The following is a 27,568-nucleotide window of genomic DNA, read 5'->3' as shown; positions in this document are numbered from 1 at the left end:
TCTGTACCGGTGGGCTGAAACTCTTATCTAGTGTACCTGGGGCAATGGGGGGATTAAGTGACTTACCCAGGGTCACAAGGAGCCGTGAGTAAAAGGAGAGAGTGTGGAAAGCTACTTATTGGCCTCCTGTAGGATTCCATCCCTTGTTCTGGTCTCAGCTAACAAATATTAATTATGCACAGGGACTATCCATATTCTGGCAACTGCCCAGATGAAACACTGACTCAGGTTACACAAAAAATGTATTATTAGTCCAATAAAAAGGTATCGCCTTATATTCTTTTTTTTCTGTTTTAATCTACTTTTGCTCTCACTACTAAACCACTTTTTCAATCACAATGATGTGGAAATGCAATGGGGGGGTCATTGGTTTTGCCGTTTGTTCCTCGATACTGCAATGCCAACAGCAGCCAATACAGCAAAGCCAGCCGCAGCCCAGCCAACATTTCTGATGGCATCATCCACCTGGAGAGAAAGGACAAAACTAGTCAATACAAAATGTAATCCTTTTGGGTGAGATTCAGGACTGTAGGGGAACTCAGAGTTTCAGAGATAACTATGTTTCACCGCTTGGACCTGTCATAAGAACGAGTGGTATAACAAGTTTAAATAAAACATAAAACACAGGCATCAAAAAATGCCTGATCATTCTGTCTCACCATATACAGTATACCTACTACCTAACTTATTACCAACTATATTTAAAATTTTTTTTTTAATAAAATTTTTTTTATAAGTCTATTGCTGTTATTTTATAAGTGCTCAGTCTTGTATATCTTACATGGAAACCAAAGCAAGTTATTACAGGACCATCATTGCGCTTATATGTCCTTTTTTAAAATACTTTGATGGTATTAGTATGATTGACAGAGCTATAAATATATGCTGGAATTCACTCTAGCTGATAAATCAACAATGTTCAATCAAATAAAAAGAGTAGCACTTATCTTGTTATTAAAAGGACATATAAGCGCAATGATGGTCCTGTAATAACTTGCTTTGGTTTCCATGTAAGATATACAAGACTGAGCACTTATAAAATAACAGCAATAGACTTATTAAAAATTTTTTATTAAAAAAAATTAAATTAAAAATATAGTTGGTAATAAGTTATTTAGTAGGTATACTGAAGAACCAACATTATATATTTTGAACTCCTATAATAATAGGTTCACCATATACAGTAACATGCCATAACCAAGGGAGGGGATGTCAGTTTAGGGTTTCCAGATGTCCGGATTTCCACGAACATGTCCTCCTTTTGAGGACTTGCCCGGGGGTCCGGACAACTTTTCACAACCTGGCACTTTGGGTTTTGAAAAGCTTTCCTCCACATCATGCCGGGCAGGAGGGCATCCACACATGTGCCCGACGAGAGCAGGCAGCGGAGAACAGGATGAGGTGGGGATAGGTGGAACAGGGCAGGCCTGGGGGCGGATCTAGGGGGGGTCTGGATTTTCCAAACGGAAAATATGGTAACCCTATGTTAGTGCATTTCTCCTTTCTTCTCTTTCACTGCAGGAAATAAACACCATCTCCAGGCAATGTTCCCTGTAAGCTGCGATTCCGGTCACCTATTGATAAGAGGCTGCACAACCAAACTGGCTAGCTGTGCAGACATTACATCAACTTGCAGCTCCCATGTTCCACTGCCTCCATCTGCCACTACCACTGCTGACTTCCCCAAATCATCATCATCAGCAAAATAAAATGCAAATCGATGGACTGCATTGCACTTATCCATGACTGCCGATCCCTCCCCTTCAACATCATTTCTTGTTCTGGGGCGGAGCTGGCAGTCCAAGGATAAGTGCAGTGTAGCCCCATACTGTGTTTTATTTAGCCACTGCTGCTGGTTTGGGGAATCAGCAGTGGTTGTGGCGGCAGCGGGGAATGAGCCAGATGCTTTAAGGAAGTGGGGAGTACAGAGGGGCACATTGGATGGAAGTGGGAAGGACAGGGCACATACTGGAAGGAAGTGGGGTGGTCAGAAGGTCACATTGAAAGGAAATGGGGAGGACTGAGAGGCACATTGGATAGAAGTGGGGAGGACAGGGACACATACTGGATGGAAGTGGGGAAGATAGAGGAGAACATGCTGGAAAGTAGTGGGGAGGACAGGAGGCACAAGCTGGATGGACATGGGTAGGAGAGAGGAAACATGCTGGATGGACATGGGGAGGACAGAGGTAGACAATGGATGGAAGCAGGAAGCAGAGAGAGCAAATGCTGAATGGAAGTGGGGAGACAGAGAGGGCACATACTGAGTAGAAATTGGGAGGAGAGAGGAGTAAATGATGGATGGAAGCAGGAGTGAGAGGGGGCAGATGCTAAATGAATGTGAGGAGGAGAGAGGAAGCAGACACTGGATCAAAGTGGAGAGGGGAGGGGGCAAATGATGGCTAGAAGAAAGGGTGAGGGTGCAGATGATGGATGGTAACAGAGAGGAGAGGGGGTAGATGTTAAATGGAAGTGAGTAGGAGAGAAGTAAGACACTTCTAGTCACAATGGATGTAAAATTACTATACAGCAGCATCCCCCTATACCGTCTCAAACTCAAACCCTTTCCAGGGCCACATTTTGGATTTGTAGGTACTTGGAGGGCCTCAGAAAAAATAGTTAATGTATTATTAAAGAAATGACAATTTTGCATGAGGTAAAACTCTTTATAGTTTATAAATCTTTCCTTTTTGCTAAGTCTTAATAATAATAATATTGTAATTTATAGTTAAAAAGACATATGATCAAGAAACTGTTTTATTTTACTTTTGTGATTATGATAAACATACCGAGGGCCTCAAAATAGTACCTGGCGGGCCGCATATGGCCCCCGGGCCATGAGTTTAAGACCACTGCCCTATACAGATGAAATTGGTGCATGTGAAAATTTCCTTAAAACATCTACACTCACCAGAAACTATTACAGCATTAATCAAATTCATTCCAACCCACAACTATTTCTGCTTAATAATATCTATCTGCAAATCATGGGCACAGCTATGGGCATTAGGATGGCACTACAATATGCAAACCTCTTCATGGCAGAACTAGAAGAGACATTTCCAAATACATATCTGACAAAACCCCTGAAATACCACTAGTATATTGATGACATTTTTATGATTTGGACTGAGGGAGAAGGGACTCTCGGACAATTTTAAAATTCTTTCAATACATATCATCCTACCATCAAATTCAAAATTTGCTATTCCACAGAAAAAGTCAATTTTCTAGATACCACAGTCTCTATCAACTATGATTACGTACAATCATCTATATACAAGAAACCTACAGAAAGATGCAGCTACTTCCACATTCCAGCTTTCACCCTTCACATATTTAAAAATCCATTATTCATATCCAAGCCACATAATACCGCCAAATCTGCTCTGACCGAAGAGATAGGGATAAACACCTAAAGACCCTGACTGAGGCCCAGATTTTCAAAACTTTAACGTCATCATTAAATGGTTTTCCAATTGGTTGGTTTTAGCCTGTATGCATTTTAGCGGCGGATTATCAAAATGGATTATCTCTGTCAATAGTGAGCTTTCTAGCAGTCTCCCACATTGAAATGAGCCCTCCGGTGGATTCATTAAAAAATTCCAAGCCATTTTCTAAAAGTGGCGTTGGCTTTTGATCCAGGGGTGCTGTTCCAGGGGCAACTGATCCAGGGGTGCTGGTCAGTGTCAGAGATTGCTAGAAAGCCTGTATTGTGATGCAGCGGGAGAGATGCCCATTCTCTCCCACTGCATAACAACACCCCTCCCCTGCAGCGGGGGCGAACACCCCCACCCTGCAGCAGGAGAGATGCCGATTCTCTCCTGCTGAGAATGAAGAAAACAAAAATTTGTCCAAAACAAAAACTAATATAAACTAGAGAACAAATTCATATCAAGTTATGTTGGATTACCAGACCTCAAATACCCAAGGCACTAATTGACTGATTTTTTGTGCCCTTACTGGGGTGGTAAATTCATCATTGGTCTTTATATTTATTGAAAATTGATATTATAAATATTTAATAAATTTTCATAGCACAAGTCACTTTACCAAGACCAATGATGAATTTACCACCCCAGTAAGGGCACGAAAAATCAGTCAAGTAGTGCCTTGGGTATTTGAGGTCTGGTAATCCAACATAACTTGATATGAATTTGTTCTCTAGTTTATATTAGATTCTCTCCTGCTGCCAACCAACACTATCCCCCTCCAGCGGGAGAGATACCCACACTCTCCCGCTGTCAAGAAATCCCAGCCGTGCCCCCCACTGCAGCAGAATAGATGCCCACACTCTCCTGCTGCCAAGAAATCCTGCAGCGAGAGAGATGCCCACACTACCCTGCTGGTAAGTGACCCCCCACCATAGAACATCTCCCCCCGCCTCTGACACCCCCTTCCCCTTCCCTCCAAATAGACGCATGGAGGGACGTGTACTCCCTCCTCCCAAATGGATTGCGCCAATGAAAATGGGCCTTCTCCTCCCCGGTGCATCTTGGGATGCACCAAAGGGGGGCCTGAGGCTCTGATTGGCCTAAGTTGGTTAAGGCCCCTCCAATGAGAGGGACCTTATGCAACCTGGGCTAATCAGAGTCTCAAGCCCCTCCCCGATACACCGGGAAGATGCCTAAAGCTCTGATTGGCCCGGATGCCCCATAGGAGAGGTCTTAGGCGTCCAGCCAATCAAAGCCTTAGGCCCCTTCCTGATGCATTCCAAGATGCACCAGGATGCACCAGGGAGGGGAAGGCCCATTTTCAATAATGCAGGCCAGCTGGGAGGAGGGAGTCCAGGTCCAGGTAAGGGGGAGGGGCGTCATAGACGAGGGACGGGACGTCAGAGGCCAGGGAGGTGTTCTTTGGTGGGGGTCACTTGCCATCAGGGTAGTGTGGGCATCTCTCCCACTGCAGGGGGGGCACAGCCAGGATTTCCTGGCAGCGGGAGAGTGTGGGCATATCTCCCGCTGCAGGGAGGCATGGTCAGGATTTCCTGGCAGCGGGAGAGTGTGGGCATCTCTCCAGCTGCAGAGGGGACAGGGGTGGCATGGCCAGGCTGCGGCAAGGGTTTCTTTGCAGCAGGAAAGAATCAATATCTCTCCCACTGCTGTTGTGTTTTGGAGGTTTTTCTCTTTACGTATTTTTTTCTGCACATGTGCCCATTTTTATCACCAACGATGGGCACATGCAAATTTAGCGAATCTTTGCTGCTGTCCGCCGACCTCACTTTGTATGTGTAATTGTTTGAGAATGTCTTGCTTTTTTCAATTCGCTATAAAAATGGCTGCATTAGCAGACTGTCGCTTTTTAACGCAGGTTTTTGAGAATCCTGGCCTGAATCCTTCAAACAAAAAGGTTACAATCCTAAAATAGTCTCTAGGAATATTGCTTCATCCCTTAAAACACTACAGGGACAAGAAAACCACAGACAGGTCCCCCTTGGTAGTGACATACAATCCAGAGCTGGAAAAACTAAGAAAAATTATACAAGATCTACAACCACTACTCCAGGGAGTTGAATTACTAAAAGAAATATTCCCAGCTCCACCTGTGCTGGCCTTCCGTCAGTCACCGATCTGAAACAGAAATTGGTAAAATGCAAGCTCCCCTCACAAACCCACAAAGAATAGAATATGGCACACATCCTTGCGATGTGGCAAGCTGGGAAATGTGTGAGCATATCTCAAAGGATCACACAGTCACTCATATGGGAAAAACATTCAACATAAGGGGATCCTTCACAAGTTCATCTTCACAAGTTCATCTTCACAAGTTCATCAGTGGTCCCCCAACCCTGTCCTGGAAGACTACCAGAAAGACGGGTTTTCGGGATAGCCCTAATGAAAATGCACGGGGCAGATCTTTGAGAAAAGAGCAAGACCACAGTCCATACCAACAGAATTTCTTTTTAATTTAGCAAGGATAGCCATGAAAGAGAACTTTTTTTATGTACGATGGAACAATCTACAAACAAACGAAGGGGGTAGCAATGGGGGCTACTTTCGCCCCTTCCGTGCAAACCTCTACATGGCTGACTTTGAATCTGTATGGATAGAGAATTCACCTTTCACTTTGCAGATCTTTAAGTGGTATCGATATATTGACGACATCCTACTCCTCTGGAAAGGCACAGTTCAGGATCTTCATTCTTTTCTCGGATGGCTCAACAGTTGTGACAAGAATATTCAATTCACCATGCAATATTCTCAAGCAAAAATTAATTATTTAGATATAATGGTGATTCAAACTGCTGACCATTTCGAATTTGATCTTTATACCAAGCCCACCGACAGGAATACTTTCCTTGACTTTCATAGCTGTCATCCGCCGAATCTTAAAAAGAACCTCCCCTTTTCTCAATTCTTAAGGTTGAAACGTAATTGCTCAAACATCAAAGACTACAACCGACATTCAAAATTCTTAATTCAAAAATTAGAACAAAGAGGTTATCCAAGAAACATACTAAAAAGGGCTTATAAAAGAGCCAAGTATTACCATCGGGAATGGCTATTAGAAAAGAAGGTGAGGACACGAGAACAGATAAGATCACATGTGTTCTAAAGTACACGACCGCAGACAATGCTTTGGCTAGCATTGTCAAAACCAATTGGAAAATAATACAATCTAGTCCTTTGTTTTATAACACAGATCTACAGATTGCTTTCTCCAGAGACAGAAATTTGAAAGAAATGCTGTCTCCAGCTGTACATTTATCTCAACCCATGCAATCTCTCTTACCGAAAGGATTCTTCAAATGTGGCAAATGTAATATCTGCCAGATTACATTACAACTGAAGGAATTCAAAAATCCTAAAGATGGAAAATTATATAAAATCAATCATTTCCTCACGTGTTCATCGGATCATATTGTTTACGCTGTCATTTGGCCTTTGCGGCAAGTGGTATGTGGGGTTGTCAACCAGATCTTTCAAAACCAAGATAAGTGAACACAAATCCAATTTGAAAAGTGGCAGACTAACAGCTCCTTTAGTAGAACACTGTAATCTATTACAACATAAGTATACAGACCTGAGATGTTTCTGTTTCGACAAAGTCTTAACCAATAATAGAGGAGGTGATAGAAAAAGATTACTACTGCAAAAAGAAGCCCGTTGGATCTTCAAACTAGGCTCTTTAAAACCAGATGGCTTGAACACCTCAGTCGAATGGAGTTCGTTTTTTTTAACAGTACAGTTACAGTTTTTAAACAAATAGTATTATGTTCAACATGAGATACACTTTGCATGGTGGCACTTTACATAATAAAATATTTTTTACAAAGCATTTGAGCACTTTAAACTTAGAAATAGAGCGGACACGTCATGAATAATTAATGACACGGCCTTTTAAAGCGCATGCTCGGCGTACTAACCTTGCCAGCGCCATCTTCTGCCTTAGATTCGGAGAGCAGAGCTGCCCAGTAAGTTACGTCCGTTTTAAAAGTATTTTGCAAAGTTTATAATATATTTTATAATATAGTTTTACAATTATATTCACACTTCACGGTGTTCTTTTGATTTATTTCTAGTTAATCATTACGACCCCTGAAGAAGCCGAAAGTTCGGCGAAACGGGTCCCGTTGGGCTTGGACAGCGTTTTGAGATAAGTGCTGTCTGTTACATTTAGATATTTATTTATACACTAAGAGCACCTTATTGAATGGATGTGCAATAATAATAATTAAGCACATCAAAAAATAGCAGAACCCGATGAATGATACTCATTACCTGTATATGCTGCTATAAGAATCTTTGATGGTATAACAGCTCAGGTACCTGAGGGTAATGCTAATCTATATAAACCTTGCTATTTCTACAAGTCTTTCCTGTTGATATCGTTGAATATTAGACTTGTTTACATTGCATACTACTTTGAGTGTTTCTACATCATTCAATGCAAAAAGTGCAAAGAGGAATGTTACATTGGTGAAATGGGCCAGATGGAAAAGACTAGGATCAATTTACATAGATCTCATATTAAAAAGTGCAATACCAACAATTGGGAAAAACCGACCACAGTGCCAATGATTTTATGGTGAGAATTCTAAAAGGAAATTTTAAGACAATCCTAGAATGAAATTAAGATGATGAAATATTTTGACACCTACCAGACAGGACTTAACAAAGATCTGGGCTTTCTTTCATACTACAAAGAAATTTAAAACTGCCTTCCCACCTCTCTGTCTCCTACTTAACTACCCACCCCTCCCAAGGGTTGCCAGAGTTTCCTTTCGGAAAATCTGGACTCCCCTAGCCCCACCCCCAGGCCAACCCAGTTACGCCCACCCCGCCCTAAATCTGCCCTTAAGCCTGCCCTAGCCCTGCCTTGTCAGACAGGGAGGAAGCCCGTGCATGCGCGGCTATCGCTTCATGATGTCATCGCATGGCAGCCGTGTATGCGTGGACTTCCTCCCTGCCCGACGCAGCTTTTCAAAACCTGGACAAAGTGCCGGGTTTTGAAAAGTCGTCTGGACCCCCGGACATGTCCTCAAAAGGAGGACCTGGCCGGGGAAATCCGGACCTCTGGTAACCCTACCCCTCCCTCTTCCTGTGATCACTGAAATGCTGTTTTCCTTATATACTGTATACACTTCCCCCTCCCCATTCGCGGTTTCTGCACTCGCAATTTCACATAATCGCGATTTTTTTTCTGGGGAGGGGGAAAATTTTAAAAAAACATATTTTTTACCTCCCTGCCGCCTTCCTGGCCTTACCTGGTGGTCTAGCGGGCTTTCGGGGCAGGAGCGATCTTCCTACGCTCCTGCCCCGTGCAGATCGCCATGAGGAAATGGCTTTAGGAAGTTCCCGTCGTAGTCTCGAGAGACTACGGGAACTCCCAGCAGCCATTTCCTCATGGCGATCTGCACGGGGCAGGAGCTGTAGGAAGATCGCTCCTGCCCCGAAAGCCCTCTTGACCACCAGGTAAGGCCGGGAAGGCGGCAGGGAGGCGGGGGTGGGTCAGAGCCAGATAATCGCGGTTTTTCGCCATTCGCGGTCCGGATCTGCCCGTAACCCCAGCGAATAACGAGGGAGAAGTGTACTGATATTTGTCATTTGCTTATTTCTGATCTGAAGAAGAAGGGATACCTTCTAAAGTTCATCATACATACATTGAGTTAGGTCAATAAAAAAGGTATTACCTTATTCCCTTTGTTTTTTGTTGTATTGGGCAGGGCAGTTAACCTTATTTCCTAGACTACATGCATATCATTTTTTTTCTTAGGCTATTCTGTAATGTCAGGAAACCTGGAGAGCTGACTTTGAGATCCAGGCTTAGGCAGGGCAGGATTAACCAATAGGCCCAGTAGGCACGTGCCTAGGGCCCGAAATGGTCAGGGGGGCCCGATGAAGGAGGGCATCAACATTGTTTTTTTCCAAACAGCAATGGGCCCCTCCAGCATCGATCGGCAACGCGGGCTCCCCCCCGATCGGCAACGCGCCCCCCCCTCATCAACGGAAAGTAAGACAAGCAAGCAACGCGGGTAAGAAAGGCAACGGGAACTGTAATTTTGCAAACGGTGCTTCTTGCCCAAAGCTTCCCTCTGACGCAGCTTCCTGTTTCTGCCTGGACACATGGTGTGGTGGGGCGGGGCAGGGGGGCCCAGTGTACTTGTGTGTCTAGGGGCCCTCGACGAATTAATCCTGCCCTGGGCTTAGGGAGAGAGTAAAATGGACATCTACACACCTGTGCACACTCAGCTCGGTTGTAGCGAAGTTTAGTCACAAAGTGCTCACAGTTATCAGTTCTCACGCTGTAGGGCCTCTTCTGTCCAACCATTTCCTTGGCCCGCTGAAGAATTTTGTTCACAGGGTATGGAGTATATTTGTTATCATACTTGTTGTTCACTCGATAGGAACTGTTTCCCACCACCTCAGACAAAAGGTCCTTCCTCACCTCAGCCCACTCACTTAGAACAGACATGAGGCTGGAGGAACCAGCACCAGCATACTCACCTAAACACCCAAGAAAAAGAGGTCAGTGAAACACTGAGGAAAGAAAACCTCTGCTCAAGTGTTAGCTTTAAGCTACTGTCTAAAAGTTTTACCTCTAACGTCCCTCACCTCAGCTCCACTCACTGCCTAGGGAGACAGTCACACTCTTGAAACTGGTCAAATATCTGCAAACATTTTAGGGGTGGCCCTGATTGGAAGATTTCTGCAGTCCCAGCAGTGGGAAAGGAAAATATAGCTGAAATACAAGTCGTTCCAGCTGCGTTGAGAATCTGCAGCCTTTATTAATATAGGGCCCCTTTTATCAAGCTGCGCTAGAGCGTTCTAGCACAGGCCGTGAGGTAATTCCCCCGACACTCATTCAGTTCCTATGAGCATCAGAGCATTTACCTTGGCCTGTGCTAAAACGCTCTACCACAACTTGATAAAAGGGGGCCATAGTTACAAAGTTTAAAAAATGATTCTGGAAAGACTCTGCTACAGTCTCTTTTTCCACTACTGTGGCTGATTTTTGTGTTGTGGTGATTGACCTCTCTTGGTTTTGGAAGACATTTCTTCCCCAGGTCAATCGCCCACCTTCAGGGTTGTATAGTAACTTAGGCCCTCTTGTGCTCATTCTAAGCCATGGTAGAGGTTTCTACCATAGCCCGGGATACTAAATGCTCTGATACTATGAGCGTCAGAGCATTTAGTGCTCTGGGCTGCAGTAGAATCTCGGAGAGAGGCGGGAGCCAGAAGGCCTTGGGCATGCGCAGATGCTCAAGGCCCAGTCTGGCAAGCAGCACGATCTTCGGGCACCGGCACCTCCTGTGGGTTGGTGCTGCGTGCCGGTGCCAGATGGGGGTAAGGCTTCAGTTTGGGTGGGCGGGCATTCGCAAGGGGGGGGGGGCGATGCCAGTTTGCAGTGGGGGGGTGTTTGCGAGCGGGAGGGGCAATGCCAGTTCGCAGGTGGGGGATGTGAAAGTGCACCAGTGGCCTCGGGGGTGAGGGGGGGTCTTTTGGGGATGTGGTGGGGTGGGGTGGAGCAGTGCCGGTGGCTGCTGGGGGGAGGAGGTGGAACCAATCAAGCAAGTTTCCCTTACTTCCTATGTGGAAACTCGCTTTGATATATAAGTAATCTGGTTTATGAGCATCCTTCTGAAATGAATTATGTTCGTAAACCAAGGTTCCGCTGTAGTTGCCTGTGTATGTTGAACTGGTTACCAGTCTCCAGCCTGGGATAGACACGTGGGATTTCTTGGAAAGAGAAAGAGATAATGGTTACTGAGGATGGGCAGTGCAGAAGCTACTTTTTTTTTTGCAGGCAGGAGGAGCTGTGCTGGTGATTGCTCTTCTGAGCAAGTGTCAAGTACAGTTCCTCCCCTCCTTTACCGGCGATTCTCTGCACAAATAGCATGCATATAATTTGCATGTCATTGTACTGAAAATCGCCAAAAAATAAAACTTGCTTCTACCATGGTATTTTTTTTTTTTTTACCATGGTGTCAGAGCTTAGAGAATCTGACCCTGAGTCCCCCCAAAAGACCCTGACAGCACTACCCTGAAACACAGAAATATGATGGCAGATAAAGGCAAAATGGCTAGGGTTATATTATTTGTGAATACAAAAAAAGAGGACACATGACTCCACCAAGTTCCTTGGTCCTCCTTCCCATCCTCTGTACCCTTTTAGTACTTTTCTCTGTCTCTCCCTTTCTCCATCCCTTCTCCTCTATAGGTGCTTCTCTCTCTCTCTCTCCTTCCAAACTCCAACCCAATCCCCGCGGGTGTCCCTCTCTTCTTTCCAACCTCCTATCCTGCTGTTTCTATCTCTCCCCCTCCCATCCAGCACTACCTTACTCCATGCTTTTTCTCCCACACTCTGTCCTTTCCATAATGCTTCTCCAGCCCTCCTTCCCTTCCTCCATGCTTTCTCCAGCCTTCCTCTATGCAGTTTCTCCAGCTTCCCACCATCCCTCCCTCCCTCCATGCTGTTTCTCCAGCCTCCCTAAATCCTTCTCTCCTGTCATCCATGCTGTTTCTCTATTCCCCTTCCCTCCCCCCTCCTCTGACCTCTGATGCTATTTCCCTTCAGGACTTTTCTAGCTCCCGACTCCTTCACCTAACTCCTCCCCAGGCCCAGCCACTATAATCTAATCTTTGGGCAGCAGTAGCATCAACAAGATGAACCTGCTGCTACCAACCTGCCCTGGAAGCTGCATCTCTGCAGTGACTTCCTGTTCCTGCGTAGGCAGAACCTGAAGAGAGGCAGCTTCCAGGTAGAGAATGACATGGTGACTGTTACCCATGGCTAGCCGTGGGTAGCCCGCTGAAATGGGGATAAAAAAAACCTGGTCGCTGCGGGTACAGGGACAAGGCCATTCACCACCCTGAGGAGCAGTGAATGGCCTTGTCCCCGCAGTTAATTGAGGGAATGCACATGTAATACTTTAAAATCCAATCCGAGCATCTCCCTCCCTCCCTTGCCTTTACCTTCACTAGCGATTTTCCTCTTAACAAGCAGCCGGAGCATTTCCTGAAGTCGCGTGCAGCTGGCTGGCTGCCTGAAACTTCTCCTCTAACGCAACTGAAAACAGGAAGTTGTGTCAGAGCAGAGGAGAAGTTTCAGGCCAGCCAGCCGCATGCGACTTCAGGAAATGCTCCGGCTGCTTGTTAAGAGAAAGATCACCAGTGAAGGTAAAGTCAAGGGAGGGAAGGAGATGCATGGACCGCAGCGGGCGAAAGGGAGGGAGGGGACTGCTGCTGGGGACAGAGGACCCAGCTGAAATGAACCTTTTTAAAAATATATATATTAGTTTCCCATAGAGCTTGGGGGGAAAAAGGAAACCAAAGCAAAACTGGCCGAGGAGTAGGAAAGAGAAAGGAGAGAAGGACAGGCAGGTGAGCCAGATGCTGGAAGTGGGGGGAGAAAGAAGGAAAGAAGCTAGATGAGGTTGGAGAGGAGAGAGACATATTGGTGTGGAAGAGGAAGATAGGAAAAATCTGGACACAGGAAGGTAACAGAAACACAGGGGAAATTATGTGCATGGGGGCATAGGGACAGAGACATAAAGCAGAGATACATGGGGGGGGAAATTATGTGCATCGGTGCATAGGGACAGATACATAAAGGGGAGATACATGGGGATGGTATATGGACACGGGGGGGGGGGGGAGGGGGGCAATGCCGGACACAGAAGGGAGTATATTAGAAATAAGGGGGATATATGGGGGAAAATTATATGCATGGGGCATAGGGGCAGAGACATAAAGGGGAGATACATGGGGATGGTATATGGACACAGGGGGGGTAATTTCAGACACAGGAGGGAGTATATTAGAAATGGAGAAAATAGGAACACAGAAGGGAGATGGTTTGTGTGGATGGGATCAAATGGTTTGCGGGGACGGGATGGGGACCGAGCTCATGGGGACGGGACGGGGACTGAGCTCGCAGGGACGAGACGGAGACCAAGCTCACGGGGACGGGGCGGAGACGGGGACAAATTTTTTTCCCTGTGTCATTCTCTGCTTCCAGGGCAGGCCAGTGACATCAGTTTCACTTTGTTGCTGCTGCCGGCTGCCCAAAGATTAAATTAGAGTGGTCAGGCCATGGAGCAGGTATGTAGGGGAGTCAGGAGAAAGTGTCTTTCAACTCATCTGATTGATCCAATATCTTTATTCATCCAAAGTAACTCAATGACCCGACATGTACATGTTTCGGCCTCCCGGCCTGCATCAGGAGTCTTGGAAGTCTTTGGGTGTATAAAAAGGTGTAAAAACTTATGTAAGCCACTTGAAATGCTGTTTCTATCAAATCGCCGTCACGCCGCAGCCTTACAGCAAATGAAAAGCAAATTGAACTGGTTTCGAGGCTTCCTCATGTCCCGTACTTATCAAGTACGTTTCAATTATGATCTCTCTGACTCATGGAGCAATTCATCCGGCGTACCACAGAGGTCACCACTATCCCCATTGCTTTTCAATATCTACATGTCCTCACTAGGTGCGCAATTGACCCAGCTGGGGATAAAATTATTCAGTTATGCAGATGACTTTACGATCATCATCCCATTTGCTAACTCTCTCTCGGAAGTAACTCCCAAAGCATCAGAAGCACTAAATTTGATGGAGCAATGGATGACTGAATTCAAACTGAAACTCAACTCAGAAAAAACAAATATTTTGTAGCCTTACCACATCCGTTTGACAACAAAATACCACTATGCATCAATAAAATTAGTTATCCTATTCAGACTACTATGAAGGTATTGGGTGTAACACTAGATAAATGCCTAACCATGAAAGACCAAGTGGACTCCTTGATCAGGAAGGGTTTCTTCACTGTATGGAAACTTTGATCCATTAGAGCATATTTTGATATGTCAGCATTTAGAATTCTGGTACAATTCCTTGTACTGAGTCAACTTGATTACTGTAACATCGCCTATGTAGCAATTTCCCAAAAGAATATGCGACGATTAAAACTAATACAGAATGCAGCGGTCAAACTGATTTTCGGGCTGAGGAAGTTCGACCACGTGACACCTTACTACCGACAGCTGCACTGGCTGCCGATGGAGGCACGCATAAAGTTTAAGTTCACAGGTTTCTACTTTAAAGCACTATATGGCCTAGCCCCTAATTACATAACTGACCTTTTTTCCTTCTCAGCCAACAAACATAAGAGAAGCACACATTTGAACTTCGTTTCCCCCCCAGTTAGAGGATGTAAGCTCAAAAGACACCACCAATACCTTCTCTCACACCAAGCAGCATTATGGAGTAAAGATCTAAAACAATTGCTCACGTCTTCCACTTATGGGGAATTTAGGAAATGCCTAAAAACATATCTGTTCCTGAAGTATCTAGACAACTGATCCGTACAATCTTTCTTTTCAATACCGGTTCCCTTGAATTGTTAACCTCTATCTTTCACCTCTGTTAAGTTCATTCAGTTTGTACCATCTTTAATCTTTGTAAACCGCATAGAACTTCACGGTCATGCAGTATATAAGCTGTTATTATTATTATTGCTATCATATATCCCCTCTCCTGCCTTTCCTCCAAAGTATACACTTTGAGATCTTTAAGTCTGTTCCCATAAACCTTAAGATGTAGACATCCAACCATCTTAGTCGTCTTTCTCTGCACCGACTCCATCCTGTTTATATCTTTTTGAAGGTGCGGTCTCCAAAATTGTAAATATTCTAAATGAGGTCTCATCAGTCTTATACAGGGGCATCAATACCTCCTTTTTCCTACTGGCCATTCCTCTCCCTAAGCACCCAAGCATCCTTCTGGCTTTTCCCATCATCTTTTAAGATCATTACATACCATCACACCCATGTCCTGCTCCTCTTTCATGCACATAAGTTCTTCATCTTTTAAACTATACAGTTCCCTCAGGATGGTTACAGTCTGGGGAGAAAATGCCTTTTGTGGCAAAAATAAAGAAGGGATAGGGCGACTTGACAATATATGTTTTGTATTGGTGGAGGGCTGAGGGCAAAAAAGAAGAGATCTGAGCTGGCTTCTCCAGAGGATCCCAGACAGGTAAACTCTTTAAATCTGTCCTATAATATTACCAGGCTGGATGCTGTGTTTTCTTGAACAAGTTTCTTTAATATCAAAATTAAAATAAAGAAATAAACAAACTTACAGTTCAGCTGTTCCCAAGGATTTCTCCTTCCATAGAATCTACACCTCAACCAGCACTTCCTAAAGTTAGAGCAAGCTGAGAATGTATATCACATACTTTGTGATGTGATAATACTGTGCTCCATTTTCTCTCACTAAGCTGTATTTTGGCTAATAAAATTCAAAGGTTTAACTAGTGGGAACAATGCTTTCCCTATGTCTTTGTGCTAGCTAACAAGGAATCTGCTATCTCCCACACATAAGAGGACCAGCCAGGAGCAAGGGGGGCTCAGCCCACAGCAGTGCACTCTGGGAGCTTATTTTGACGCCACACACTCTGTTTACACATCTAAAAACAAGCAATCTGTTTTAATGAAAGTGGAGGCAGAACAGGATGGGTGACAGGAAAAATACATTTTTCTTGTACTGGTGGGGTCTGGGACAAAAAAAAAAAAAGGAATGAGATAACAGGAAAAATATCTTTGGTTTTTTTTAACTGTTGGAGGTCATCAGTGGAATCACTGATAGATGGCATGGATGGGGGTGACAAGGGATAGAAAGAACATGGATAGATAGATTGTTGGGATTGGGAAGGGGTACAGAGGAGATTCAGAAAAATTGGCTTATTTTTTATCATTGGTGTTATGATAGAGAGGGTGGGGAGCAACCAGAAAGGGGATAGTGAGGAGAGCGAGAGGTGAGGATGCAGAGGGAGAAAAAAGATTATTATTATGGTTACTATCAGAGTCATTGGAATAGATAGTGAGTGGAGTCAACTGTGCCTTCGGGGCAGCTCCTGAATCCCTTATAGTTTGAGCAGGCTCAGAAGCTACATTTGGGCTAATAAGTTTACATACCCCTGGCAGAATTTCTCTAAGATGCGTACCATTTGTGGAAAATATGAGTGATTGGCCAAAATATATTTCTTTTTAATTAGGGCTGCATTTTAATTAAAATTTTTATTCACAATTAATTGTATGATTACAAATATTGACTTTGCGCTTAGTCACGGGCACCATCTGCAATCCATTGGGTGAGCACAGGAGGGGACAAGGGGACTATGCATTTCCTCTCCCTCCTCTTCACATTAGGCATCATACCTTTGCTGGTGAGGATGCTGATGCCTCACCAATCAAAGAAATCCACTGCCAAAGCTACCTCCTTGTGCTGCCTTAATACCAAAGAAGTAATCGGGGTGCCTCCAGGCATCAGTGCCGGCACTCCCCAAGCATGCTCAGTTCAAGTACAAACTGAGCATGCTTGGGGAGTGTAAGCGTCGGTGACTAGAGGCATGCTACTGACTTCTCCACTTCTGAGGCAGTATGAGGACAAAAGGGGAGGTTCAGGCTCAGATTTTTGTAGTTGATGGGGCTTCAGGTACCATCTATTGAACAGATACTGCAGCTCTGCAGGGGGCTCAGGCCTCAAGAGGTGGACCAGGTCAGAAGGAAAGGCCTAGTGCAGATGCAGACCTGACTTAAGAGGTAAACTGGGTGCAGGAGGAGGCATTGAGCTGGGGGGGGGGGGGAGATGCCGAATCAATTGTGAAGGGGAGGAGAGGGAGGCAGGCAGGCACACAATTAATTATTAATCATGATTAATTCCCCCTTTCACAAAATCGCAATAGCGTTTTTTAGCGCCAGCCGGCATGATGAATACTCCACGCTGCTCCTAACTCTCATAGAGTTCCTATGAGCGTCGGGAGCAGCGCGGAGCATTCAGTGTGCTGGCTGGCACTAAAATCCGCTACCATGTGGGAGGTAAATTTTTAAATCACAATTAATAATTAACACAACAATCATGGCATTAACTGTGATTAACGTGTAACTCTATTTTTAATGAAAGCAATGCTTGACTTTGATCTCTGTCCTAGTTCCACTCATTTTACCTGTGCTTCAGATTAAACCATCATGCATCACAGAATAGCACAATCATTAAACAAACCATAGCAATAAAGGTATTAATAAAATGATTCTGTTCAAAATTTTGCCTACTCTTTAGTTCCCTTTTGCATCAATGACAGCTTGTAGTCTCTTCTAATGGTTGTGAATGAGGTCCTTTTATTTCTCATATGGTAAAGCTGCCCATTCATCTTGGTAAAAAGAGCTGCTCGTGACTTTAAAATCAAATACAAAACTCTATGATGAACCACGACAGGATTAATTACACTTTTTGGTGGGTAAATGTGTGTACCACATGTAAGTATGAAAGAATGATGGCGGAATGTTTGGGGACTAGTAAGTCCTTTAATGATGTATGGAGTCCATTGACTACTTTTGTTGCATTACAGTAAAGATCATGTTTCTTCCCTTTTCATTAGATTTCTTTACACATCCAGGGAGGGTGGGTGGGTGGGGGGAGGGAAATGTACGTGGAGGAGTTAAATTATTTAATTATAATATTGAAATCATATTATATATATTAATAATTAAGATGAGGATGGAAGTAAATGACTGTTTAATGTAATAATTCTATAGTTATTAGTGCGTTCTATGCAGTATTTATGATTTACCAATTGTATTGCACTATCAAAGTTTGAAAATCAATAAAGATTTAAACAAAATTCTAAGATGATATCACTGAGCATTTTATAAAAAAAGGAGAAGAAGATGGGATTTCAGTTTAAATGAGCATTTCCAGAAAGCTCGTAGCTCTACACCAGGGATGTCAAAGTCCCTCCTCAAGGGCTGCAATCCAGTCGGGTTGTCAGGATTTCCCCATTGAATATGCATGAGATCTATTTGAATGCACTGCTTTCATTGTATGCTAATAGATCTCATGCATATTCATTGGGGAAATCCTGACAACCCAACTGGATTGGGGCCCTCGAGGAGGGACTTGACACCCCTGCTCTACGCACACTTCAGCCCAAGCCATCATTGACTGAAAGCTTGTTAACCGGTTCTGTTTCAAATGTTAAGGGATTTCCATAGATGTACCATCAGTTCGGCCCTAAGCCACATCATTTGCAGTCTTGTTAACTGGTTTTGTTTCCAATGGTAAGGACGTTGTCATGGGTGTTTCAGGCAGCTGTGCCATTGATTTGGATCAAAGTGACAATAACTTTGCTTTGTTTACTGTCACTCCTAAGTGAGTATGACCTGATGAAGGAATGGGTGACAAGGCAAAGCTTATTTTATTTTGTTGTGTGCAACCTGGAAGTCATGTTTCTGCTGCTGTCTTGCTTTCACATCTTGTGGGGACTCAACAATTTGCTGCTTCAGCCTTAGATTATCAGAAAATGTCTGCATCATTCAAAGTATTTTTTTAAAAATGGAATCTGCACTTGTAAACCATGTAATGCTAGTCTGTGTATAGCTCTGAAGGCTACATTTTGGAAAGGTGGTGGTGATATAGAACTTCTGTTTCTTCACATCAAAACAGAAGTCAAATGGAGAAGTGGCAAATGTTATAGGTAACTCTCAGAAAGAGAGCGACATTGTTCAACACAAACACTAGTTAAGGATACACATTGCATTAATGTTTAGCACAGGGGTGTCCAACCTCTGTCCTCAAGGGTCACAATCCATTTGGGTTTTCAGGATTTCTGCAATGAATACACATGAGATCAATTTGCATGTACTGCCTCCATTATATGCAGATAGATTTCATGCATATTCATTGCGGAAATTCTGAAAACCCGACATGGCAAAAATCAAGGTTGGACATTTGTGGTTTACAGCACATCTAGTGATTCCCCTGTTATAAGTGTCACCGTACAGCATACACTGATTCTTGCTTCAGTTCTTGAAGATATTCAACAAGTTTGCAATCAAATTAAAAGTCCTCTATAATAAAACCCTAAGCGTGCATGTGCACTTAGGAGGCCGTGATCCCTGCAGCCGTGCTGTGTGCTTCCATGGCCGTGTTCGATTTGCGTTGCGGGTGGTGGGTGGCATGTGGCGGCTTGCAGTGCGTGCGGCGGTTTGAGCGGCGCCGAGAGCAATGGCAGGAGGGTGTTCTTCGGCCTGGACGAAGCGGACAGGGTGCAGGTGTTGCAAGGCGTCTGGCTGCTACTGCTGCACAGGGAAGTGGAGGGGGAGAGGGAAAGGGGGCTGCTTTGGGGGGAGGGGTGTACTGGGGGGCAGGCAGCAATCTTGGTTTGCTCAGGGGGGGAGACAGAAGGGGGCCATGGAGAGACAGGCAGGCATGGCACAACAGAGAGAGATAGGCAGGCAGGGGGCCAGGGAGAGAGACAGAGAGACAGAAAGAAAGACAGACAAGGGGGGCCAAGGAGAGACACAGACAGAAAGAATGACAAACAGACAGGGGGCCAGAGAGACAGACAGACAGACAGCGGCCAAAGAGAGAGAGACAAAGAAAAAAAGACAGACAGACAGCGGCCAAGGAGAGAGAGAGAAATAAAGAAAAACAGACAGACAGGGGACCAGGGAGAGACACAGCCAGAAAGAATGCCAGAAAGATAGACAGAAAGACAGACAGTGGCCAAGGAGAGAGAGAGAGAAATAAAGAAAAACAGACAGACAGGGGGCCAGGGAGAGACACAGCCAGAAAGAATGCCAGAAAGAAAGAAAGACAGACAGAAAGTGGCCAAGGAGACAGAGAGAGACAGAAAGAAAGACAGACAGACAGAAAGACGCCAAGGAGACAGAGACAGAAAAAAAGACAGACAGACAGAAAGTGGCCAAGGAGAGAGAGAGACAAAAAGAAAGACAGACAGACAGAAAGCAGCCAAGGAGAGAGAGAGAGAGAGAAAAATAAAGAAAGACAGACAGACAGGGGGCCAGGGAGAGACACAGCCAGAAAGAATGCCAGAGAGATAGACAGAAAGACAGACAGTGGCCAAGGAGAGAGAGAGACAGAAAGAAAGACAGACAGACAGACAGACAGAAAGTGGCCATGGAGAGAGAGAGAAAGAAAGACAGACAGACACATCTATTCTAGCACCCGTTAATGTAACGGGCTTAAAGACTAGTGATCAAAATAACAGATTATGATTCCAACTTTGTGAAAGCCAGCATGATGATGATAATGAAGATGAAGATGCAAGTGATGAATTAGACCACACTGTTTCTAATCTAGATGAAGACAATGATGATGATAAAGTATTTTCCGCTATACAGAAGTCAAGTGTTTTACACAGAGATTCCCTTGATCAATATCTGCAGAACCCAGTCAAAAGACATCAGGCTAGGTTTGAAGGGACTTTGTACTCAGACTGAGCAATCCATTTTCTGACAGTGCAGTAACTGAACACCTTTTTAGTTGTATACGTTTAATAATGACTCACAAGCACATTTGCATAAGACAGTCACTTTCAAAATTAGTCTTACTAAAAGCAAATTCAATTGTTGGGATAAATATGTACATTAAAAATAGTTGCATTCTTAACTATATGGAAAAGTGTGAGGAAAAAAAATTTTAGGTAGAGATAGAGGTATTTTTTCCCCCTATATTGTTTGCACGAGATTTTATACCAGGTAGGGAGGAGGGAATTTTTAAGAAGTGGGAGGCAAAAGGGCTAAGTTTCCAAGTTCCAAGTTTATTAGTTTTTAATATCCCGACCATCAAACAATTGTCTGGCCGGTTAACAATAAAATTAATAAAGAGTTTAAATGTAGTAACATGTGCATAAAGGTGTCTAAAATTAAACGTAAATGACAAAGACTTGACGTACTGGAGTGTGAGGGCAATAGGGGCGGAAAGGGAAAAAGTTACATTGTATAGATGAGATGGGAAAAGTGGGGGGGGATTGAACGAAGGGAAGGGGAAGAGTGAAAATGATGGATGCTTGCCTGATGAGAGAAAGAAAAAGAGAAAAAGGAAAAAAAGGAAAAAAAAAATAAAAATAAAAATTTAGGTTTGATTAAAAGCGTCCCGAAATAAGAAAGTCTTTAGATTGGTCTTGAATTTGGCTAATTGTTGTTCGTCGCGGAGGTATTGTGGTAGTGAGTTCCATAATGTAGGGGCGGTTATAGCGAAATTTGTTTTGCGAGTATAATAGAAGTCTTTTAGAGATGGAATATAGAGGATGCTAAGATGCTTTGGTCAACTAATTGAAGAAGGGGAGGTAAAAGCTTTTACAGACATACAAGGGCAATACCAATTAGAAGGGAGAGATCTTTTCCCTTATTTACAGATAAAAAATTATATATTGATATATAAGGCAAAGAATAATGGAGTTTTAAAGAAATCTGAATTTGAAAAAGGACTAGGGGAACTACTAACAAAAGGGTGTATTTCTTGGTTATATAAAATTATAAATGAAGGTAAAGCAATCAAAACATCATACATGAAAGCATGTGAAAAAGATCTGGGGAAAGAATGGTCCATAGACGAATGGGGGATAATTGTATCACATCTTTTCCAGATAGCTACAGCTGCTACTTTAGTGGAGATGCTATTAAACTTTTAACACATTGGTATATTACTCCAGTTTTAATTAGCAAATGTATTAAGCAGAGTGATGCTACTTGCTGGAAAAGATGTGGCAGAAGAGGTACATTCTTTCATATGTGGTGGGAATGTCAGAGGGTACAGAGGTTTTGGGAACAAGAATTTGATTATGTGAGCAGATTAATTCAAACTCCACTTAAATTGAATGCTGAAAGGGCACTATTGGGAATAAAAATAGAGGGTTTAATATCCTCTCAATCTAAACTTTTGGACTTGGCATTTATAGCTACCAGATCGACATTGGCTCAGCAATGGCGTATGCAGGACGTACCTACATTAAAAGATATGAGGGAATACCAGGGAATAGTCTGTGAGAAATTTAGATTATCGGCCTATTAACAAATCAATGGGCAAAGTTTAATGATATATGGGAGAGTTATATTCAAATAGAAAAAGAAATCTAAAGAAAGATATATTGTTTTATTTTGATAGATTGGGGATCCAGGTCTCATGGGAGGGGTGGGGGGGGTTAGGTAGGGGATAGGTTTGTTGTAATAGTAGATAAATAAGTTGCATTATTTTTTTTTATTAATATATTAAGACTTTGAATCATATTCAATGATGATTATGTGCTGCAGTGAAGTAGGATTCCTTTAAAAGTAGGATGGATAATTTGCATTATTTCTATTAGTTTATTAAGATTGTGAGATTGCTGTATCAGAAAAAATTATTAAATAAAGAATAAATAAAAATAGTTGCATTTATTGGTTATGATACTTTTACTTTTTACTCAAAAAATATTATATTAGGCAGTAACTTTTTTACTTGTACTTAAGTAAATTTTTTTTTTTCGTTCAAAAAAGTTTTATTAGTTTTTGAAAATAAGGGTACAAAATCATATTGCATTAGGAACGAACAGAACATCACTGTGTATAACAAGTGCATACAAAGGTATATACATGGGAGGAGATTGGTTTACGATAGAATCAGAGTCTGTAGCTAAAGGGAGAAATGAGTTAAGTTGAAGATTCACAGTATCGGGTAAGTGGGGACCAAATTTGATCATATTGTGTCAAACGATTATTCCTTTCTGCTAGTACTTTTTCGTATTTGCCCGACAGGCAGACCGAGTTCCACCAAGTATGAAAGTCAGCTTTGGACAAATTAAGTAAATTTTTAATGTGTTCTTCACTGTTCTTCAGGGTCCAGGGTGCAGAGAAGAGCAACTAAGATGGTTAAGGGGTTGGAGGAGCTGCCATGCAGCGAAAGATTAGGGAAACTGGGCCTCTTCTCCCTCGAACAGAGGAGATTGAGAGGGGACATGATCGAAACATTCAAGGTACTGAAGGGGATAGACTTAGTAGATAAGGACAGTTTTTTTACCCTCTCCAAGGTAGGGAGAACGAGAGGGCACTCTTTAAAATTGAAAGAGGATAGATTCCATACAAACGTATGGAAGTTCTTCTTCACCCAGAGAGTGGTAGAAAACGGGAATGCTCTTCTGGAGTCTGTCATAGGAGAAAACACCCTCCAGGGATTCAAGACAAAGTTAGACAAGTTCCTGGTGAACAAGAGCGTACGCTGGTAGGGCTAGTCCCAGTTATGGCGCTGGTCTTTGACCAGAGGGCCGCCACGTGAGCGGACTGCTGGGCATGATGGACCACTGGTCTGACCCAGCAGCGGCAATTCTTATGTTCTTACTTAAGTACTTTGAACAACACCTCCCCTCTTAAAGATCTGATCCCCCAAGTCATTCACCTGTGTGTATTTAAATGGCATCCACTTCGTACCTATTCCAGATACCTTGATCCTGCAATTCAGAATTTATTATAGAGCAATCATGTTCTGTTACCCATCTCTTATCCTTACTTGGAGGGGCCAGGTGGATCACATAGCCATCTCCTACATAAATTGCCCAGTGCTGATAGCCACGTCGGAAAATTTCAATGAGGTCGCCAAGTTCAGGTTCTTTCTGAAAGGCAGAAGTTTCTGTTATTCTTACAGATCTGGCAGGGTGTCCCCTTCCTCTTCCCTATCCACCTCTGACTGTACACATTAACTCAACTCTTTCATGCTTAGACTTAACATGGCGAGTATCATTTGGTAAAGACAGTTGAATAACAGCAGCGCCACAGTTACTTTTGGCTCTACCCCCCAGATCACCTTGGCATGAACTGGATAGTGCTGCAGTGCTTTCTCTGGATTTTCAGCAGCAGTTATAAAATATCTAGGGATCTCCTGTTGACTATTAGCCTCTATGCTTATAAATTTATAGATTTATGAGCCTAATTTACGATCCCAGTGTTGCCAGAGTTAAAATGGAGGGCCTTCCAACCCCCACCAACATTATCCTGAAGCTCTTTTCTCCATTCCCCCCCCCCCCCCCACAACCCCACAGACAGGCAACTTATTTCATATATGAACCCCCCTCCTTGCTCTACCTCAGCACTTTTACTGGTAGCAGCAACAATGTACTTCTACTGCCTGTGCAAGCCTCACAGGCCTCACTTTGCCCTCCCACCAGAAAGAAAACAGGAAGTGATATCAGCAAGGGCTGAACTGTTTTGGGGGCCAGACAGGGAACAAAAATTGATGGACCCGTGTCTACCCAGGCCCACCCATAGCTATGTCACTGTTTAGAAGTCATCACTGGAGAAAATATGTACACAATCCAAGGGAGGATACAAGAAAAGCAAAAAGAAAGGTGAAAAAGTGCAAGCAAAAGTGAGATTTTTCAGTATTTATCCAATAAACATCTAGGGGGTCTATATTCTATGTTTTAAGCAGGCAAGAGAGGCTGCAGTACCATGAGACTGCAGTTAGACATTGCAACAGTGCTGAGTCCACCTGGCCCTGCCCTGTTCTGCCCCAGCCCTGCCCCACCCCACTATGCCCTCAGCCCTGCCTCCACACAAACCACGTGTCTCTGTTTCTAGATGTCCTCTGCGCAAGCATGGATGTTGGTGCGATGACATCATGCACGTGTATGCATGCATGTGACATCATCATGTCGGCATCCGCACATGTGCAGAGGACATCCAGACATGAACATATCAAGTGGGCTAATTGGGGGATACCTGCCAAAGACATAGAAACATAGAATATGACGGCAGAAAAGGGCCGGCGGCCCAACAAGTCTGCCCAATCAAGATCCCTCCCACCCTCGAGAAACTATCCTCTATTATACCTCTGAAGCAACCCCATCTGCTTGTCCCATCGTGTTTTGAAGTCTAGCGTGCTATTGGCCTGGGGCAATGGAGGTTTCAGTGACAAGGAGCTGTAGTGGAAATTGAACCCACTTCTCTTGGTACTATTCATTTTAATGTAGTGTGTGGCCATGTATTCCATATGAGTTAACTTAAGGCTGCCAGTGGGATCTAGAAAGCAGTCCTGGGTTTCCCCAATGCATGCTGGGAGCTGTAGTCTTTCTTTTCTTTTTCTTTTTTTTTAGTATCAACATTTTATTGAAAGTTTTCAAGAAATATACAACAAAATTATAAAAGTAAAAAAACAATATCAATACATTGTTAAGCTGCAAAGAAGTTTCCAAGTTTATTTACAGTTTGATATACCGACCATCGACAAGTATCTGGTCAGTTTAGTTCAGAGATATAAGGAGTCAGGTGAAGTTGACTTTTAAACAAGAGGAGCCCAAGTCCTAATGAAGCTGGAGGTGTTATTTTGTTTAAACGCTATTATTTATTTGTATTTTCTGATGGTACAAAGATGATTCCACTATTTGGGAATGCAATGGGAAAATCAGAACTACAAGTCCCTGCATGCAATGGATTAACCTTGTCCTGCGAATCTGGATCCAGTTGGCAGCCTTATGCTAATTCCCATGCTCAACCCCTTTCTGCATTGTACAGTCAGCAATGTGTGCATATTCTCCTTGGTAACCCGTATGTGTGCTTTGACTTGCAGTGGCTTTCTGCATCAGACCCCTAGTGGAAGGATGGGGCAGTGAACTGGCTTGGGAGAGATCTTTTGCTCAAGGATTTTATGTGCACCAACTTCTGGAAAAATCTTCTGCAAACTTGTGATCCAGTCCTTACACAGATCCATAGGGGTGTGGAAATAGAATCATTTTTATACCAGAAATATATATCTATTCGTAATTAGTACAGGAATAGATGCATACCTAACCTATGAGATAATTTGCACTATAAATAATTTGCTGTGCACAATGCACATTACACTGACGTAGAAAAAAACAGGCTATACTGTTCCTTGACATTGTAACCTTTAAGAAGGGAAGAAAACCATAAGTCACTTATAGGTGTTGTGGGGGGTTTGTGGGGTTGTAACCCCCCTCATTATTCTGGAAACTTAACTTTTCCCCTGTTTTTTAGGGAAAAAGTGGCGTTTTCAGTATAATGTGGGGGGTTACAACCCCCCAAACCCCCCACAACGCCGGCGCGATCTGTATTAAGTAAAGTGTGTGTGGGGGGTTTCCCCACACACACACCGTCGGAGCCCCTTAAAACACTGTTTTTCTTCGGTGCGGGCTTCCACCTTGTGCTCAGGCACGCCTTTGTTGGTGCGCGCTTTTGACCTGTCACCATAATTAGCATTGACCAGCAGATAGCCTTATCTGGGGGGAAAGGGGAATAAACCCAAGGAAGCCATAAAACTTCTAGTCATCCATTAACTAACATATGCATGTGTAATAATGATCTTTGGTATTCTGTAAGCCATATTCTCTGTATATGGAGCTGGCTCTGTCCAGTATTTAGAACATACTTTGTCTGTACCCAGACTCTGTGTATCTTCTTCGAGAGGCCACTTAAAAGTTCTCAGCCCAACCAAGAAGAAGAGAATGATGTGGAGCCATGAAACTTACAAGATAGTTCACATTTTTCTTTTTTTTTTTCTTTTTTATAAATCTTTATTAATTTTTAAACTTATAATAAGTGTGATAACATATCCATACAAATAACCATAAATATATCATTTTTCTTGACATTTTTCATTTCATTTTATACCATTAAAATGAAAAGTGTCAAGAAATGTGTGGAATAACTTGTAAGTTTCTTGGCTCCACATCGTTCTCGTCATGGATGGGCTGAGATCTTTTCAGCAGCCCCTCATATACATGGAAAAGTACAGCAAAACAATTGTTTAACTGAACACTGTTTATTTAATTTTCCAGGCCAAGACAGGGCCACATTTTTTGTACAAGCCTGTAACACCATTTTTACTTTGGGGTGGGTGGGGTTGAGTTAGGTGGGTATGTTCCCTCCTTTCCTCCTTCCAAAAAAAGATCTCTGTGTAACAAACAGAATTTATCTGGTCTCAGAAACAGGAAAAGAAGACTGAAGAGAGAGAATATGAGACATGACAGTATCATTCGAGTCCTGATTAGGTGATCTCATAGTCACAAAATATAAAAAGAACTGTTATAAACTCCCACAAATGCTTACTGTGACAGGAGGCATCCTCTGGCTGTCATGTAGAGTTCGGATTGCAATGAGATCCGCTTTGTTGTGTTTTCTGTTTCTTAGTCACTGACATCTTTCGGTTTCTGTTTAGTCATAGGCTAATAGTTAACTCTTTCATATGTCTCTGGAAAATGTAGTCTTGTCTAGAATCTTTGCAATATGAAATTACTTGTGCGTGGAAGCAGCCTGGACTATTTTTAGTTGGTA

At 43.2% G+C, this 27,568-nt stretch overlaps 1 protein-coding gene across 1 annotated transcript; it reads right to left on the bottom strand.

Moving 5' to 3' along the window:
* Positions 1 to 280: 280 nt before the first annotated feature.
* Positions 281 to 27,568, bottom strand: LOC117364525 (phospholipase A and acyltransferase 2-like). Its single transcript, XM_033953801.1, has 4 exons — positions 27,344 to 27,568; positions 23,790 to 23,892; positions 9,679 to 9,947; positions 281 to 465 (listed from the first exon to the last, which is right to left on the bottom strand). Exons 1-4 carry the CDS (start codon positions 27,356 to 27,358, stop codon positions 364 to 366), a joined length of 489 nt encoding a protein of 162 aa, XP_033809692.1. The 5' UTR covers positions 27,359 to 27,568; the 3' UTR covers positions 281 to 363.

Source organism: Geotrypetes seraphini, chromosome 8 (assembly GCF_902459505.1).
Source record: "Geotrypetes seraphini chromosome 8, aGeoSer1.1, whole genome shotgun sequence".
NCBI lineage: Eukaryota > Metazoa > Chordata > Amphibia > Gymnophiona > Dermophiidae > Geotrypetes > Geotrypetes seraphini.
This window is presented reverse-complemented; position numbering and strand designations above follow the sequence as displayed.